This window comes from Martes martes (assembly GCF_963455335.1).
Source record: "Martes martes genome assembly, chromosome: 3".
NCBI classification, from domain to species: domain Eukaryota; kingdom Metazoa; phylum Chordata; class Mammalia; order Carnivora; family Mustelidae; genus Martes; species Martes martes.
In genome coordinates, this window is record NC_137890.1 from 53,928,211 (window position 1) to 53,944,482 (window position 16,272).

A 16,272-nucleotide genomic window follows, 5' to 3' on the forward strand; every position below is an offset into this window, starting at 1 on the left:
AACTCAGATGGTTAGCATTTTGTAGCTACAAAGTATTTTTATTTTTATTTTATTTTATTTTATTTTTTTTAAGATTTTATTTATTTGACAGACAGAGATCACAAGTAGGCAGAGAGGCAGGCAGAGAGAGAGGAGAAAGCAGGCTCTCCATGGAGCGGAGAGCCTGACGCGGGGCTCGATCCCAGGACCCTGGGATCATGACCTGAGCCGAAGGCAGAGGCTTTAACCCACTGAGCCACCCAGGCGCCCCTTTATTTTTTTAGAGAGAGAGAAACTTCAGCAAGCTCCTTGTCCAGCAAAAAGCCTGACACGGGGCTCGATCTCATGACCCTGAGATCATGACCTGAGCCTAAATCGAGTATCAGGTGCTTAACCGACTGAATCACCCAGGCACCCCACACACAAAGTATTTTTTAATCAAACTATGTACAGTGTTTTTTTAGAGACATAAGGCTTTTGTCTCTAAATAGACTACCACAGGGTAAGTATATCTTTTATATGCACTGGGAAACCAAAAAATTCATTGGGCTCACTTTATTGTGATATTCACTTTCTTGTGGGAGTCTGGAACTGAGCTCGCAGTATCTTTGAGGTATTCCTGTATTAGTAAGGCTGCAATGAACATCCTCAGACATATCTTTTGACATTTTTGTATAAGGGTCTTTATAAGAAATTCTTAGCAGTGGAACAGATAAAAGAGTATCTGAATTTAAAAATTTTTTTAAAGATTTTATTTATTTATTTGACAGACAAGAGATCACAAGTAGGCAGAGAGGCAGACAGAGAGAGAGGAGGAAGCAGGCCCCCCGCTGAGCAGAGAGCCAGATGCGGGGCTCGATCCCGGGACCCTGGGATCATGACCTGAGCTGAAGGCAGAGGCTTTAACATACTGAGCCACCCAGGTGTCCCTGAATTTTAAATTTTTGAGAGCTACTGCCAAACTGAATTCCAATTTCATGCCCACTAAGTATTTTTCAGATTAACTGGAAGTTGGTACCTTTTGACGTCCTTCACCCATTTCCTGTACCCTTAAACTCAACCTCTGGCAATCACCAATCCAGTAGACTGTTTTAACAAGCTTTCCAGATCATTCCAATGAATGCTGAAGTTTGAGAACTGATTTAAACCATTATCTCATTTAAATTTCCCAACAACCCTCTGGGACTGGTGCTTCCATTATGCCCATTTCATGGATAAAGAAACAGATTCTCAGAGAGGTATTATTACTTGTCCAAGGTCATATACTTAGCAAGTGGTGAAATTGGGAATGGAATTGTATCTGCTCGACTTCAACTTATGTATATCTGACCCTGGAACAATGCGGAGGTGACAGATACTGACCTGCCCCACCCCCAGTCAAAAATTGCATATAGCTTTTGACTCCCCCAAAACTTAATAGCCTCCTGCTTACAGTTTATAAAATAGCTGATCAACACATATTTTGTATATCATAGGTATCACATACTGTATTCTTATAATAAAGGAGCTAGAGGAACATTAAGATAATCATAAGAGAAAATACACTTACAGTTCTACTGTGCTGTATTGAAAAAAAATCTGTGGACCAGCAGTTCAAACCCATGTTATTCACAGGCCAACTGTATTTATAAACATTTGTATATGGATTTATACTATGGGCAAAATCTCACAAGCACTGTGGGGTGTACCATGCCAGGCATTGAGCTAGGCGCTGGGGATAGGGCTGAAGATACTGCTGGTTCTTGCAGCCCTGGGGGGAGACCACCACTGACAGGACAGAGTCATAGGAGGAGAAGAAGCTTGAAGAGAGCACCAAAGGAGGCAGGAAAGGCTTGAAGGACCCCTGGGCCAAAACTTTAAGGTATGTAGAATTTTCTAAAAGGAAGAAGCCAAATAGTTGAGATCGTTATGGGGCAGAAAGCTGACTGACCCATCTCCATAAGCGTACCGAGGAATCCGGAAGACAATGAAGAAGAGGAGTGTCTGCAAAAGGGCCCCTACTTCTTGTGCCTCTCTGGGACTGGAACGGACTTCCCTCCCTCAGCACACAGTCATCTGAAATCCACTCCGCCCTACTTTTGTTCATCACTGTTGTTGGATAATAAACCTGGGGGAGGGGAGAACCTGAGAAGGTGGGGCTGGGCTGAGGGAGTGTTTTTAGGAATGGGACACAGTGGGGCTGCATGTGAGCTTGAGCGGGGAGGGAGAGCCAGGAAGCCGCACTGTGGGGAAGTCTGAGCTCTAGCACCAAGCAGCCATGTGGCCTCAGAAAGCCTCTATGTTTGAGGTCCAAAGCAAAAGGGGATGGTCAAGCCATTTCTAAATATCCGCCTCAGCTCTGGGATCCTACAGAAGATGAAGACGGCAAGACAGCAAGCTTTTTCCACAAAGAAACAGGAAATATTTTTTTGCTTTGCAGGTCATACGATGGACAGCAACTTGTACTTCTTCGTCAGTTGCATAGAAGAGTCCAGAACACATCATCTCTGCCTTAAAGTAACTATACTGACACCTCACTTTTCCTTAGATCTAGTTTAAAAGTGTCTTGGCTTTAAAAAGTTTTTGTGGGGGAAAAAAAAAAAAGTTTGCAAGCAGATTCTTTCCAAAGTAGCTCAGAGACGACTTCCTCATAGCCTATCCCCTCCTCTCCACCCATGCCCCCCCCACCTCCTCCTTACACTTGGCAGTGCCTTCTTTTCTAGTCCCTTCAAGTGGCTCATATTAAGATGGCGGGGTTTCACCTCTAGCTCCCCAAAGTTCTATCTTCTCTGAATTGCCGTCCTCTTCACTCAACATATACTGTATTAACTCTTGAAATCTAGGCTTCCACAATTCCTTATTATTCCAGAGTGTGAGGCTTAATTTCTGTCTCTTATTTTGTTATCAGTAAAACATTTTTTGTGTGTGTGTTATTATCATAGTGGTATTACTTGGCTGAGTACATATATTTTCAGTGAGACTGAAAAGAGAGACCAAAAAAGGCTCAACTCAGATCTGGCAGGCTTCCAGTATCCTCTCCTATTGCTTTTCGTATCCTGTGAAATAGGAAATTCTGTGTTCATTCTTGATTTGAAAGTTTTTATAAAAAATATTTTCTCTGGACATTGATTCTCTGAGAGCAAATAGATTTTTGTTTTTTTGTTTTTTTTTTTTAATGAAAATAATGCTTCCAGCACTTAAAACACTGGCAAATATAGCTATCAGTATGATTTGGAGAAGAAGCCGAAAACCTGCCGAGTTGCTAAAGCAGTTAGGGTTTTTTTTTTTCCCATGGATGAACGATAGCAATGACGACCACAGACATGGAAAACATTTTAACACTTCATAAAATTCCTTTCCGACAGCAGGAACATAGAAGCCAAATTTCCCTTGGCAGAAATAAAAAAAAAAATGTTTAGCTGAGATGTTCCTAAGAAGTGAGTGGTTTCAGAAAGAGCTTTTCAGGCAGAAGAAATGGGGATGATGACACCCATCTGCCTGAAAGCGGGGTCACGGTCCACAGGGAGATCACAGACCCCACATCTGTCACTCCAGCACTCCGTGTACTACTGGGTATTTAATAGGCACCCAGTAAATATTTGTGGGTGAATTTCATCATTCATTCAAACACCTGAGGTTTTTACAATTTTAATCAAGAAAGCAGATGGGGATGTGATAAAGGAGACCGGTCAGGGAAGGTGCAGCCCCCCCAACAAGAATCCTGACCTGTTGAGACTCTGCAGCACCCCAGCAGGGTGCCGCGCACAGACTCCCAGGGTTGAAATGTGGTTTCAAATTTGCAGAACTGCCCTGCAGACATGACCTCCACAGTGAGGCAGAAGCGGGGCATGGGCCTAGGAGGGTATAGGAGCCACTGTTCTGTGATCAGCTAAGGAGCTCTCTGCATCCTGGCTGGATCCCAGCAGGGAGGCTGGCTCTGTTTCAGATATTCAAGGAAAAAGGGATCAAAGTCATGGACATGATAAGGACTGTAGAATTTTCGGAATGGGAATGGGCTTTAGAGGGGGTGCTGTCTGGTCAAATCCTTCTGCTACTAAACAGATGGGGAAACTGAGACCCAGGATGCTCAGGGGACTGTCTTAAAATCACCTAGCTAACTGATGGTCAAGCCAGGATTAAAACCAGCATCTCTTCAGGCCTGGTCAACAGCCTCTCCTCTGTCTGTTTTCAAGATCTAAGATGAGGGTGGCATTGATTCCTATCATAAACACACAAAGCAAATGTGCACGGTAGTCCTCAGCTCTCCGATCTCCAGCTCAACAGTATTAATAACAGGGCTGGGATAGCACTGCTGCAAGGTGCTCAGCTGAAGAATATCCTGTGTGTTCTACTTGAAGGCAAATGGCATGTTGGAGCGAAGTCAGCCGAGCTCACAGTTTATTCAAACAGCCCAGCATTTAGAACACTTCTTGGCAGTTTTTAGGGTCCAGCCCGATTTCCGATACCACCCTCATTTCCATCTACAATCTTTGATCAACAGCCAGTAGTTGTACTGAGGTCTCTGATACAAAGCTGGGAATTATACAGACTGGAGCATGGCTCAGGGAGGCGGGAAAGGGAACCAGTAAATGGCCTCTGTGTCACCTAAAGTCTTGCTAGAAAGAAAAACACAAACCCCACAACTCGACGTGCATAAGATAATTGGAAAGAATTAAATGCTCAAGGGGATAGGGAGCATGGTAATAAGCGCTGTAGAGGGTACTGGAGGGTGTTGGGGCCATGAGCTGTATCAGGAGCATGCATGACAGAGGCTCCTGCCTGGGCCCGAGGGAAATACTGGAGGCGAGGGATGGAGAGTTGGCACCAGCGTGGAGGGGGAGAGAGGGGACCGCTAGAGGCAAAGGCTTCATTTCCTAACCAGGCAGTAGCATTTATATTCCTTGTGAAGCCAGCGTGGAGTATCACCGAATATTTCTTCAACTCCACCTGTACGCTATAAATTTACAGCTATAATGTCCTCCTCTGCTCATTTTTGCTGTTCATAAAAACACACCTAGGCACAGTGGTAGACAGCTAACTGCACAGTGGGCCAAGAGTCCTGGGTCCTGATCTGCCTACAGACTGCTAAATGACCAAGACGTGTCCTGTTCACTCTAGAACCTCTGTTCGCTCCTCTCTAAAATGACAGGGTGTGAGAAAATGGGTCTCTGAACTCCCCTCTCGCTCTGACATTCTACAGTTTCTACTTTCCAGTCCTGCTCATTGTATTTATGGCACGTATTCTTAAATTAATATTAATCAACCCTTCTCCACCGCCGTCTGCTTTCCCAATTGCCTTTCCCCCACGTTCCTCCCTTACTTCTCTTCTCTCTTACTGGGAAGTGTACTGGGGAAGTACCAAAGTGGGGATATCATGGAGTGTTTAAATTTTCATTAGATGAGTGTGTGTTGTAACAAGGCATGCACAATTGATCATCTTGGCATGCATATTAATAATTGAATGCTGTGGTACATGCTTCCTGAACTTTATAAACAGGTCCTCTCTGAGCTTTGAAATGACAAGCTTTGCTGTAACTGAAAAACTGAAAGTGGGCAGGCCTACGGGGAGTGCCTACGGAGCATACATTTTTAAAAAGTGAAGAAGATCAGAACCCCAAAATCTCTCAGTGGGGAAAAAAATGGGGAAGTTTTCAGCCAAATGGACAGGTTAAGAAATGAAACAAACAGGAGTCAAGGATGACCTAAGGATAAGATGACATGAGAGTGAGATGATTCACCTGAGCTGACATTTTTTTTTCTTCTTCCTTCTATATCTAGCAGATGAGATCTACCCAGCTGCCCGGAAAAGATGAGAGAGAGCCCCAGCTGCCACACCACAATGGTGTCCACCACTAACACCTTTCAGAACTGCATGAACATGGTCTGAAGTAAAAAATGATCCCAAACAGAAGTGAATGGATGCTGAACTCCCCAAACTCTTGGTTGCATCAGGTGCTGCCCCTTGATGCTTAAAGCCAAAGCTCAGATGGAAACTATGCCTGCTTAATTGTGTTTAATAGCTGGTCCTGGGGTGAAGACCAGAGATACTAGAAAGCCTCGAACTTAAGTAAATGTTTGCAGGACTGAACACCAACAAGGTTGCTTGAAGGTAACTACTGGACCTTGATGCAAGCCTTGAAATAAATCACAACTTTTTCTTTATGTTATTATTCATGGCTCTTGATTTTTTTCCCCCTTTGAGCAAATGCTATCTACTCAAATATGAAAGCAAGGACAAATATGACAAGCAAAGCAAGGATGGGTGCATCTAATCCAGTTTAATCGACTAATACTTAGTGAAATTTCCCTTCTCCTATTTCCAGTAAAATCTATTGAGGGACCCAAACTTTTACCATGCTTAGCATTTTGCAAAAATGTGCCTGAACTTCTCTGGAAGTTGTTAAATGAGCCCTCCCCTCAGAACACCAGGCCAGCCCCATCTGCTGTAATAAGCTAGCTCATCAATATACTTGCTTTCAAATTGCCTCAGAACACTTTCTGGAAAGTTGGAACGTCGTGGCTTTCCAACGGAGAGCCCACCATGGGGCGCTAGGGAGAAGGGTGGGGGCTCTGTGGAGATCTATGTGGGAGGGTGGACTCAGGGTTACTGCCAAACAATCCGATTTCCAGCCCCTCAGGAGAAAGAAAACTGAGATGCTATTCCTGAATCTTCCTGCTTATCATGATCTAATTCTAAATGAGAGTCGAAATGTGATTCCTGTGGTGTTTTCCAGAAGGATTAATGCGGACAAATAGGGGTGTGGCTGGTTCTGCTCTTGGAAAATGTAGCGAGTGTGCCAATCGTTGTGGACTTTGGCCATCATTATGTTGGAAGCAGCATCACATACTGATGCCATATTCCCCCCACTACGCTAAAGGGATCTCGGATAAGTGGAAAACGTGGTCGAGACAAACAGACGTAACTGCACCAGACGTGAAAGGAGATGTATTTAAAATTCAAAGGGCGATGAAATGTGCACACACCTCACAGCTCAGCCAGGTGACATTTGTCATGACAGATGGTAGGCTTGGGTTCCCCTTTGCACCTAGGGAGTGGTCATCTTTGTAACAGTATGTAAGAAAGAACGGAAAATTCTGAGCTTGCTTGTAAGGCAGGCCATCTTCCTGTTCTCCCTCAAAGGCTTTGTTCCAGGTCAACGCTCATGTTTAAGGTCTCTAAGATCTTGAAGTTGTCCTGAAGGCCTTAGCTATCAAGGCACATGAAGGCCCCTCAGGCCCTCCATGGCTGGGATGGGCCCCACGGCACTGTGGGCTGTCAACGTCAGCTGGGACTTTTCACCATCTCTGCTGACTGCTGAAACACTTCCCCAGAAGCCAAGCACAGGGCTGAGGGGGGTTTCTCCCGCAGCAACAGGTAGATGGGAAATGTGTTTGTAACTGAGGAATGCCAACATGAATTTCTCTGTTGACTCCTCCATGCTGACTCCCCTAACGCCCCCCAGCCTGCTACCAGGGGTCCGGGAGAGCGCAGCAGCTGCCAACCAAGGCACGGCTCGTGAGCTTTCGGATGTGCTTGGTCACACAAGCAGAGCTGAAGGCCCAGGACCCCGGACTGTGCTGCCTGTACCTAACCACTCTCGGAGGGCCCCGGGAATGTCTGAACTGTCTCTAGTTTCCTTCCTGCCATCCTTCCCATTTACTCATGTGCTCGCTCATTCATCATCCTGAGTCTGTGTTCCAGATACTTGGTATGCGTGCAAGACTGATAATCACAAGCAGACAAATCATGACATCATTGCACACTTCAGTAAGTGCTCTGAAGGACCTCAAACTTGATGAACCTCCTGGGGAAGGGTGAAGCGGAAAGGTCTCTTTGAAGGGTGGGCTTTGGGCCAAGACCTAAAGGATGGGAGGGATTCACACATGCGGCGGGGGGGGGGGGGGCAGTAACCAACAGGCAGGACAGAGGTGCGGAGGTGGGAGGCGGTTCTGACAGGCTCCAGGGCAGGGAGGCCCGTGGGGATGAGGCACGGTAAGCCAAGGGAAAACGGACACTGAAAAGGCAGGAATGGAGAGCTCTTAGTCTGGGGAGAGTGAATATTACTATAAGCGCAATGGGAAGCTACTCAAGGGATTTAAGTGGGGAAGATATGATGTGAATTATATTAGACGATGTGTGAAAAATAGATTGAACAGGAATAAAAGTGGAAAAGGAGGGACTATATACGGCAGAAACTGCAAAATGCCTCCAGGCAGCCACCCTCCCCTCCTTCCTTCCTATGAGATCTCCAGTTTTATTCTGGGGAGCAATGCGCCCACTCAAGAAAGGATATTTCCTACTTTCCTTATAGCTAGGCATGGACAGATGTAATAATTCTGCACAATGAGACAGAAACAAAAGTCTGTTGGGGATCTTTGGGCAAGTTTTGCTTTCTTGCTCTAAAGGCACAAACCCAGCCCTCTGCTTTTTTCCTTATGCGACTTGAGCGTGTAAAAAAAGATGTGATGGCCCGAGTAAGAGTGGGGATTTTGGACCATCACCTAGGAAAAGCTAATAGCCTCACAGACACCTCAGGCCTGACAGCCCTGCACCCCTGAACCCTTGCCAACAAACAAGTAAATCCAGATTTTACCAGGTCTGAAAAGGGAAAAACCTCCCTTGTTTCAGGCAAAGTTAGGCAGGGTTTTTTGTTACTCACAGGTGGACACCAGGCCTAACTGAGGCGCCAGGCCGCTGCCACAGTGCAGGCAGCCTGCCCTTGAATGCTGGCAGTTAAAATGAAGAAAAGCGGGTTGTTTTTGAATGCTGACACAGTGGGGTTTCCTGATGGCCTGAATACGGGCTTTGGTGGAGGGAGATGATGAGGGTAAAAATTACTTGTAGGATTTGGGTCTGAGAATTCCCTAAAATGTAAAGGAAAAATCTAAAACAGAATGGGTTTAAAGATTAAAAGCAAGAATTCTATTTTTGATATTTCATAGTGGGAAGTGCTGAAGAGGCATCTAGAACAGGAGTCTCTACTCCTAGGCTTCCGTGAGATGAATTTCCCTCCAGAATTCCTGGTCCTGCTCCAGCCCTTTACTTTCTCCCTCCCAGAAAAGGAGCAGGTCAGCCTGCCCATACCACCCCCCCCACCCCACCCCCCATTCCCCTCTGCTCCTCCTCACTGTGCAGTGGGGCCCAGGGCTTCTGGGCTGCCTGTGGCCAGATGCGCCCCCTGGAGGCCTCACAGTAGAAAAGTAGAAAGCCTGTTGTTAAAGGGACTTCAACTTCCCTTTCCTTTCAGCCTTTATCAGTAATCCAATGCTGATGTCTGGACCCTGCCACAAGCCAGACTTCTTCCTCTCTCTCTCTCTCTTCAAACAAAGGCCAACTCAGTCCTGCATCATGTTAGGCGCATTGAATTTCTTCAGTCACAGGAGCTGGGTCTCTTTTAACAGGTGCTTCTTTTAATGGATAAGACCAAAGGACATGGAATTGCTCCCCTATTCTAATGCATGGCTGCCCTCCTACCTTCGTTGTCAGGGTCAAGGGTTGAATGTTCCCTGCTGGGTATGACTGTAAAGTCACAGGAGTGAAAAAGTATTTAAAAGTGATGCTAGTGAACAAGAGGTACCCAGTAATATTCCCATGTTCAGGCACCTGGCTTGCCATCGCTTTGGAGGGACTGTATGTTAGAGTTGAGAGTGGCCTTTCCCTGTCTTCCTTTTCTCTATTACCAAGCCAACCTTACTTCCCCTCCACCCACTCATCCATTCCATGCTTCCCTCCTTTTAAAAAGGGAATCAATATTAGTGTCCTTTATCCTATCCCTAGTAACCCTAACCTCAGAGCTGCTGGGCGTATGTAGTCCAAGGAAGGGCTGTCCCTCGAGACAGGTCATCAAGGGAAAGTGGTCTGATAATGGTCTGATGAGACAGCAGCACTTCTGTTTTTCCTTTTCCTTTTCTATAAAGACAGGTGTCCCAGGTTAATCTCCTACTGGATATCTGGTCACTTACCAGATTTCACGTTTGCACGTTTCTTATATATTTTATGTTGCTGCAAAAAAATGTTCTTCTGACAACAAAGTCATATAAGATACCCTTCCACTTGAGAGCCTGGTTTTTCAAGTCCCTCTCTCTTCCCATGCTAACAGATAGATACATCATCCCTTGGGTTTACACTGATGAAAGAGGCGATTGACGTTTTGGCACACTGTATAATTGAAAATATTCCTCATTCTCAGAATGATATGTAAATTGCATATGTCACCGTCCCACATGGCACCCTGCACCTGGTTCCGAATGGAGCGGGCATTGTTACAGTGTCACTCGATGGCTTTAACCAACCACGGGAACATCAGCAACTGTAATGCATGATGCTGCTGTGACGCTAACTACAGACACAGACAGAGTGCCCAGAAAAAAAATATACGCCCTTTTTTCGAATAGAGCCCTGGGTAATTACCCTGACTATTGTTCTATGAGAAAGCCCATTTATACCCCTTCATCAATTTAAGGTCTGGACATGAAAAATCGCCAGCATTAAGCAGTTAAGGCAATTTGCTTTCCAGACGAAGAAAGGACAAAAAAATTAGACTGTAGAAAAATCTCGACTCCTGAGTTGCGCACGTTGACAGCCAAAGCTCACCTCAAATAAAGGATCCTGAGGAGGAGTTTTTCTGATGGTACCTTCATCCTAAACAGAGCTCAAGGACAATGTACTCGGGGTCTGCTTCCTAGTGTCGGCACTAGGAGGCCATGCAGGTCACGTCCTGCATGTGGGGCCAGCCCACAGGTAAAGGGTGGCTGCCCCGCAGGTGCGGTGTGACCTGAGGTGGGTCCACAGCAGGCACAGAAGCTTCTGGCTGCCCTGCCCCAGGGGCCGGGTTTGGTGTTCTGAGGAAAAGCTATAGAAACGTTGCTCACCTTGAGAAGTAAGCTCTCAGGGCAGGGTCCGTGTTCCGCCAGTTGCCACAGAACATGAAATAGGTTATGAGGTTTGCCATTCCATATGGAATAAATGGGAAATTATTGAACTACTTACCCCCAAAATGAAAACCACAATTAAAGGAATGCAAAAGAAAAGGCAAAATCACAACAAAAACAAATGGCCCCCAAAATTTTACTTACATTGGGTGAGGATTCCGGTTAAGGCGTTTTTAAAATTCTCCTTGGCCTCTTCCATCTCCTGTTCATGGGTGGCTTTTTCGTTCATCAGCCGGCGGACGTGGCTATTGGCTGACTGCACCATGGAATAGAACTGATTTGCGGAACGCCGATTCACCTCCCCACGTTCAATCCAGGAAAGGAGCACTGTGATAGCCTCTGAAAACTTGCTATCATCTGGAAATGGAAAACCACCAAGTACAAATCATGCCAAGGCAAGAAAATGGACTTGACTTTAGGCTCCTCTCAAAAGACCTAACAGGGACCATCTTAACGAATGCATTTTCTGAACTTCACAAATTATCTCTCCTGAGAAGAAGTGCTCTAGCATCCCTTGGCTTCCCCTTCCACCTCTAACTCCATGGTCCCATAGAGCCATTCAAGAAACAAATAGTGCTTCACTCTCTCATCTACGAAACCAGCAAATTCAGTTTGAGGTCTGTTCTGGGCATTCTTGGTAACACAGTATGCCAAACCCTGATTTCTCTTTAAGACTGGCTGGAAAAACTGTCATTAACCTATCTGGTATCCAGTTTATTCTTTCATCAGATATATTATACAATGATACTGCTTTTCTGGCTTAGAATCAGCAGAATTAGTGTCTAAATACGGATGGCAGAGTTAACTATTTTAAAACTGGATGTAATGGATATTGTTCCCAAGGTTTTACTAGGAATTAGTCAGTTCTTTTTATACTACAGTTCAAAACTAATTTCATCTTACATTTAATACAATATATTTAATTAGGCTGAAAAACAGAATAGTTCCTTATTTTCAGCAAAAGAGGACTTGCTATCTGGGTGGTCAGTGTTTTCTCCTGAAGCAATTTGGAAGCCTATTGGAATGCATTTGAACTTGGTTTGAGGTGTGTATGGGGATTGGGGGATGAGGGGAGTGGGGAATAAGGTTCCACCTATAAATAAATGATAAAGTTTATTTGAAAGAAAACAAACTTGCCTGTTTGCGAATTGTTACAGGAACAGACCTGTTATATGGCTTAGAAGTGGGGGGGGGTTTGAAGGTAATTAAGTTAATTAGAACTGGAAGTTATATGTCAATTATCACAACATTTAATCGATCCTACTGCTGAAGGCTTCCTGCATACTTCCCAGGCAAATTTGAGGGGCGAAGTCTTCCACTTAGTTTTTCTACCCTTGGAAAATGTGGCTTGAGAAGAATAACCTACATTTCTCAAGAAAACTAGGTAGGCTCTGAATTCTCAAAATCAGGAGCAAAATTAAACTGGAAGATTCAGATTCTTACTTATTTATCTGATAGATACTGAGTGCTTATTATGATCCCTCCACTGGAGGAATATCAGAAAAACTGTGTGTGATCTTTGTGTTTGGATATATTTTCTGTATTATTATCTATTTTCGTTTATTACATATTATTTACACACACACACACCCCAGATGACTGGACAGACTGTGATTCATACTTGGTAGAGGAGTTTGGTTTTATCTAACTCACTGCATGTTTTTAATCAACCACTGTTGTTGGTATGTTACACATCATACAAAACCTTCCTTCTTGGGGCTCTCTGTGAATTTCATAGCGCATTACAGAAATACCTTTAGTACTTTTCCTGCCAGAGGCCCCCTCCCAGAAGGGGCACCCCTTCCTTGTGGTGGCTGTTGCCTGCGCAGAAGTACGTGTGCTGAACGAAGGCAGGACCAACCTGACCCTGTGTGTGGGATGTGCTCTGCTTTCTCCACGGTGGAAGTACACATTGAACACATGCTACTGATCAGCACCCACACAGGCCCTCTCCCACTGCAGCAGGGGCAGTCTAGGGTTGGGGATCAAAGCCTTTTTTTAGTACAAACCTGCCCCCTCCACCCTCACACCTTCACTGGAGGAGACAACAGGCCCTGGGAACACCCAAAGGGCACCCCACAAAGACACCTTTCCTTGAAAATCTCAACACACAGGCGCAGAACACACTCGTGCAGTCTCACGGCGGGCTCATCCAATTCTGTTAACTCTGGAATTTCAGTCTGAGCTCAACCCTCTGTGAACTCCAGCTGCAGTGGTTTCTTATCTCATTTCATGGACCGGAGCGGCTTGTGTAAGATAAAAATCCATCATACAACTTAACATTACGTTCAGCCCATGGAGAGGCCCATAATTTAGCATTATGTTTGTGAGAGGCCCACTGTGACCGTTACAGTCAGAATAAATTTTGCCTCCCGCGCGCACTCTCTACCTCTCTCCCTGCCAATATATGTTAGGAGAATGGACCTCCCAAAAGACAGCACGAATAAACCTAACGCTTATAAGAAATCTTTTTTTCCCCCTCTTAAAAAATAACAACAACAAAAAAGAAAACACCGATTTCATGTACCATTTTTCCCCTTAGCTGGGACTTTCATCTCTGCATAACACACAGCAAAAGAAACCCTCCACGATTTTGTTGGGGAGCTAACTAGGAGAGAGAACAATGCTGTTCTATTTTTCCCTCCTGTTACTGGTTGTTTTTCCTTCTCTTGCCTGTGGTCACTGAGTTCATAAATACACTAATTTACTGTCAGGGAGAACACACTTCAATTTTAAAAATATATGTTTGCTCAAATGATCTGAAAACCAAATTTTATTGTTCCTTGCTCCTAAACCGAGTGCACAAGTTCACCAGCAGATCACAGTTAATTGATAGTTTTCAGAAAGAGAAACAGCAGTTTTAGGATTAAGCAATTGAAAATATACAATTTATAAAATAAGGAAGCAAGAGACTTGCTCATATTTTAACAAGTGTTAAAAAATATGTAACACGAGTAATTGTAGGCAGAACTCGATTAGCTTAAAAGAAGTGTACAATTCTGGTGAAAACTCCCGATTTCATCCTCATTTCTGAACTCTCTAAAACTGCCAGGCCAACGTATAATTGATGTACTGACATGTAAATTAAATGTGAAGACATTAGTTAAGGCGCATTTGGTTAAGTTTGGGCAGTATCTGTTGCTGTGTAAGAAGGGACTTTATATTAATTAAGACTAACCCAGCAACTCACTCTGAATGGTTACAGGAGTATAAGGGGAGCGGTCATTTTCAATATCCAACTGTAAATTCAATTTGTATTCAGTGGCAAGATCACGGAGAAAACAGAAAACAATATAAACTAATTTAAACAGGACTTAGATTGCAGCATTATTAAAGCTATTCATGTGAAAAGAAATTAACAGTGCTCATAAAAATCACATCAAAGATGCAGTTATAAAAATTCCAAATACTTTCTGTGAACACGCTTAGGCATAACTCTGAACACGGGTGCAGTTTAGAAACTAGAATGTGCAGACGTGCTTTTTCCACAGCAAGAATTGGGAAGATCGGCGCAATAAGGACTGAATACAGACCATTTGCTCATTAAAAATTGTGCAGTGTTTTCCAATCAGGGTCTTAAGACAATCACACCCAGGTTACTGCACATATTTGCCCCATGTCTTTTCTTGATTTGCATTTTCCTCTTCAATCCACCCCCCATTCCCTTACTGTTCTCCCCTTTGTTAAAAACCATGGCCACACCCCCCCAGCCTTTGCCTGTCTGTGCACTCATCCCAGGAACCTTCTTGTTTCTGGTCCACCTGTTCTGGTTCCCTCAAGATTCAGCTTCAGTGCCTTTCATGAAGGCAGCTTTTCTGGAACCCCAACATGAATTATGTGTCCATTTGCTATGTTTCCACAATTCCCTAAATATCCTGCTACTAAAACATCAGTCACTCTGTATAGTAATTGCTGGTTTATGGATGGGTCTCCAGTTTTGAAGGGCTGACATGAGAATAAAGCTTCCAAAACATATTTCAATCTCCTGGTTGTTTTGAGCTTTTCTCTTTGCAGTTTACCTATATTTGATTACACTATTTCTAATAGACTTGCCGTGATTAGAGCTAGAGAGCCACAAATTCAGCGGTCAGAAGTTGGGAAACAGCAGTTGGGAATAAACATTTCAATTTTGTGTTAAAGAGTATATTTTCACAGTGATTCTCAGAGATAAATGTCCTCCTGGCAGTTAGGCTAGCTGATCCTTTACCCTTCAGGCCTCTTTAATTACCACTGGCAATGAAAGTTAAGAATGATGTCAGATAATCACAGAGAAGAAGAACTTTCTGCAGTAAGGCACTAACTAACCAGCTTGTCATATGAGTCAAAAATCTTTTTGAAGACATTTTCAGTTCCGGGGAAATAATGACCAACTTTAGTTTTGTGAGGAATAAACAATATTATAATGACTATCATCCTTCAATGTCACGACCTAAAGCCATACCCATCTCATTTCATTTCTGTTTACCTCAGACTTTATCAACCTCCCTCCCTCTCTTTCCCTCTCTTCCCTATTTCTTGAGCACCTGGCACATAGTAGGCATTTAAAAAATTGCACCTGGGATAAATCTTTGCTATTCAAAGACTTTAAGCTTGAGCCTCATTTTGGGAGCTCTTTGAAAATGCAGACTCACTCTTACTCAGGCTTCCTGACTCAGAATCTGCACCCTACTCCAAGTGATTCATACACACATTAAAGTTTTGGAAGCACTGGAAGAAATCAGTCAATGAAAACCCGGGAAATTGGCTGGGAGCTCAACTAAGTTAACAGATAACAAAACCCTGAAATGGAAAGTAGCAGCTGAGGTAGTGGAGAATACTGAAAGGATGAGATGTGATCCTTAGGAGCTTCGTGAATCCCTCTCCCTAACCTCCCCCACCGGCATTTAAGGAAGAGCTGCTTTAGCACCTGGCATCCCCATCTCAGGAAAAAAAAAAAAGTGGAAAAAAAATTGTCCACGACTTGCAAATGGGCATAGAGACCACTGCAGATCCTTTCAGTGAAATGCGGGCCATGGCCTAGAAGACCCTCTCCATTGCTCCCACCCACCCCCAGAATTATCTGATTCTATGGGGGAGTGAATCTTTCATTGTTTTTGACCAGGCTATCTTATTACTCTTTAGGGACAGGACATAAATTGTGGAGAGCTGATAACAACACAAATAATTCTCCCTAACAATGGAGATGAATTTTTGTTAAGTAGAAAATATGAATCATTGTAGAGCAAATTCTCTTTTGAACCAGTTTTTAATGTCTAAATGAGTTAAAGAAAATCACTGGCACTGTTCAATTCATATTTGTAAGTCATGGTTCCACAGCTACAAAATCCTCTAGCCACCCTTGAACTGTAAACTCCTCAAAGGCCAGGCCTGTGCTACAATCAG

The 16,272-nt window shown here is 44.0% G+C and overlaps 1 protein-coding gene across 1 annotated transcript in view; it reads right to left on the reverse strand.

Annotated features, from left to right (window-relative positions):
- ENOX1 (ecto-NOX disulfide-thiol exchanger 1) overlaps positions 1–16,272 on the reverse strand; it is a 560,820-nt gene that overhangs the window by 139,397 nt on the left and 405,151 nt on the right. The window contains exon 11 of the mRNA XM_080798203.1: positions 11,035–11,247. Coding sequence (XP_080654329.1) covers positions 11,035–11,247 — 213 coding nt within the window. The remainder of the gene's footprint in view (positions 1–11,034; positions 11,248–16,272) is intronic.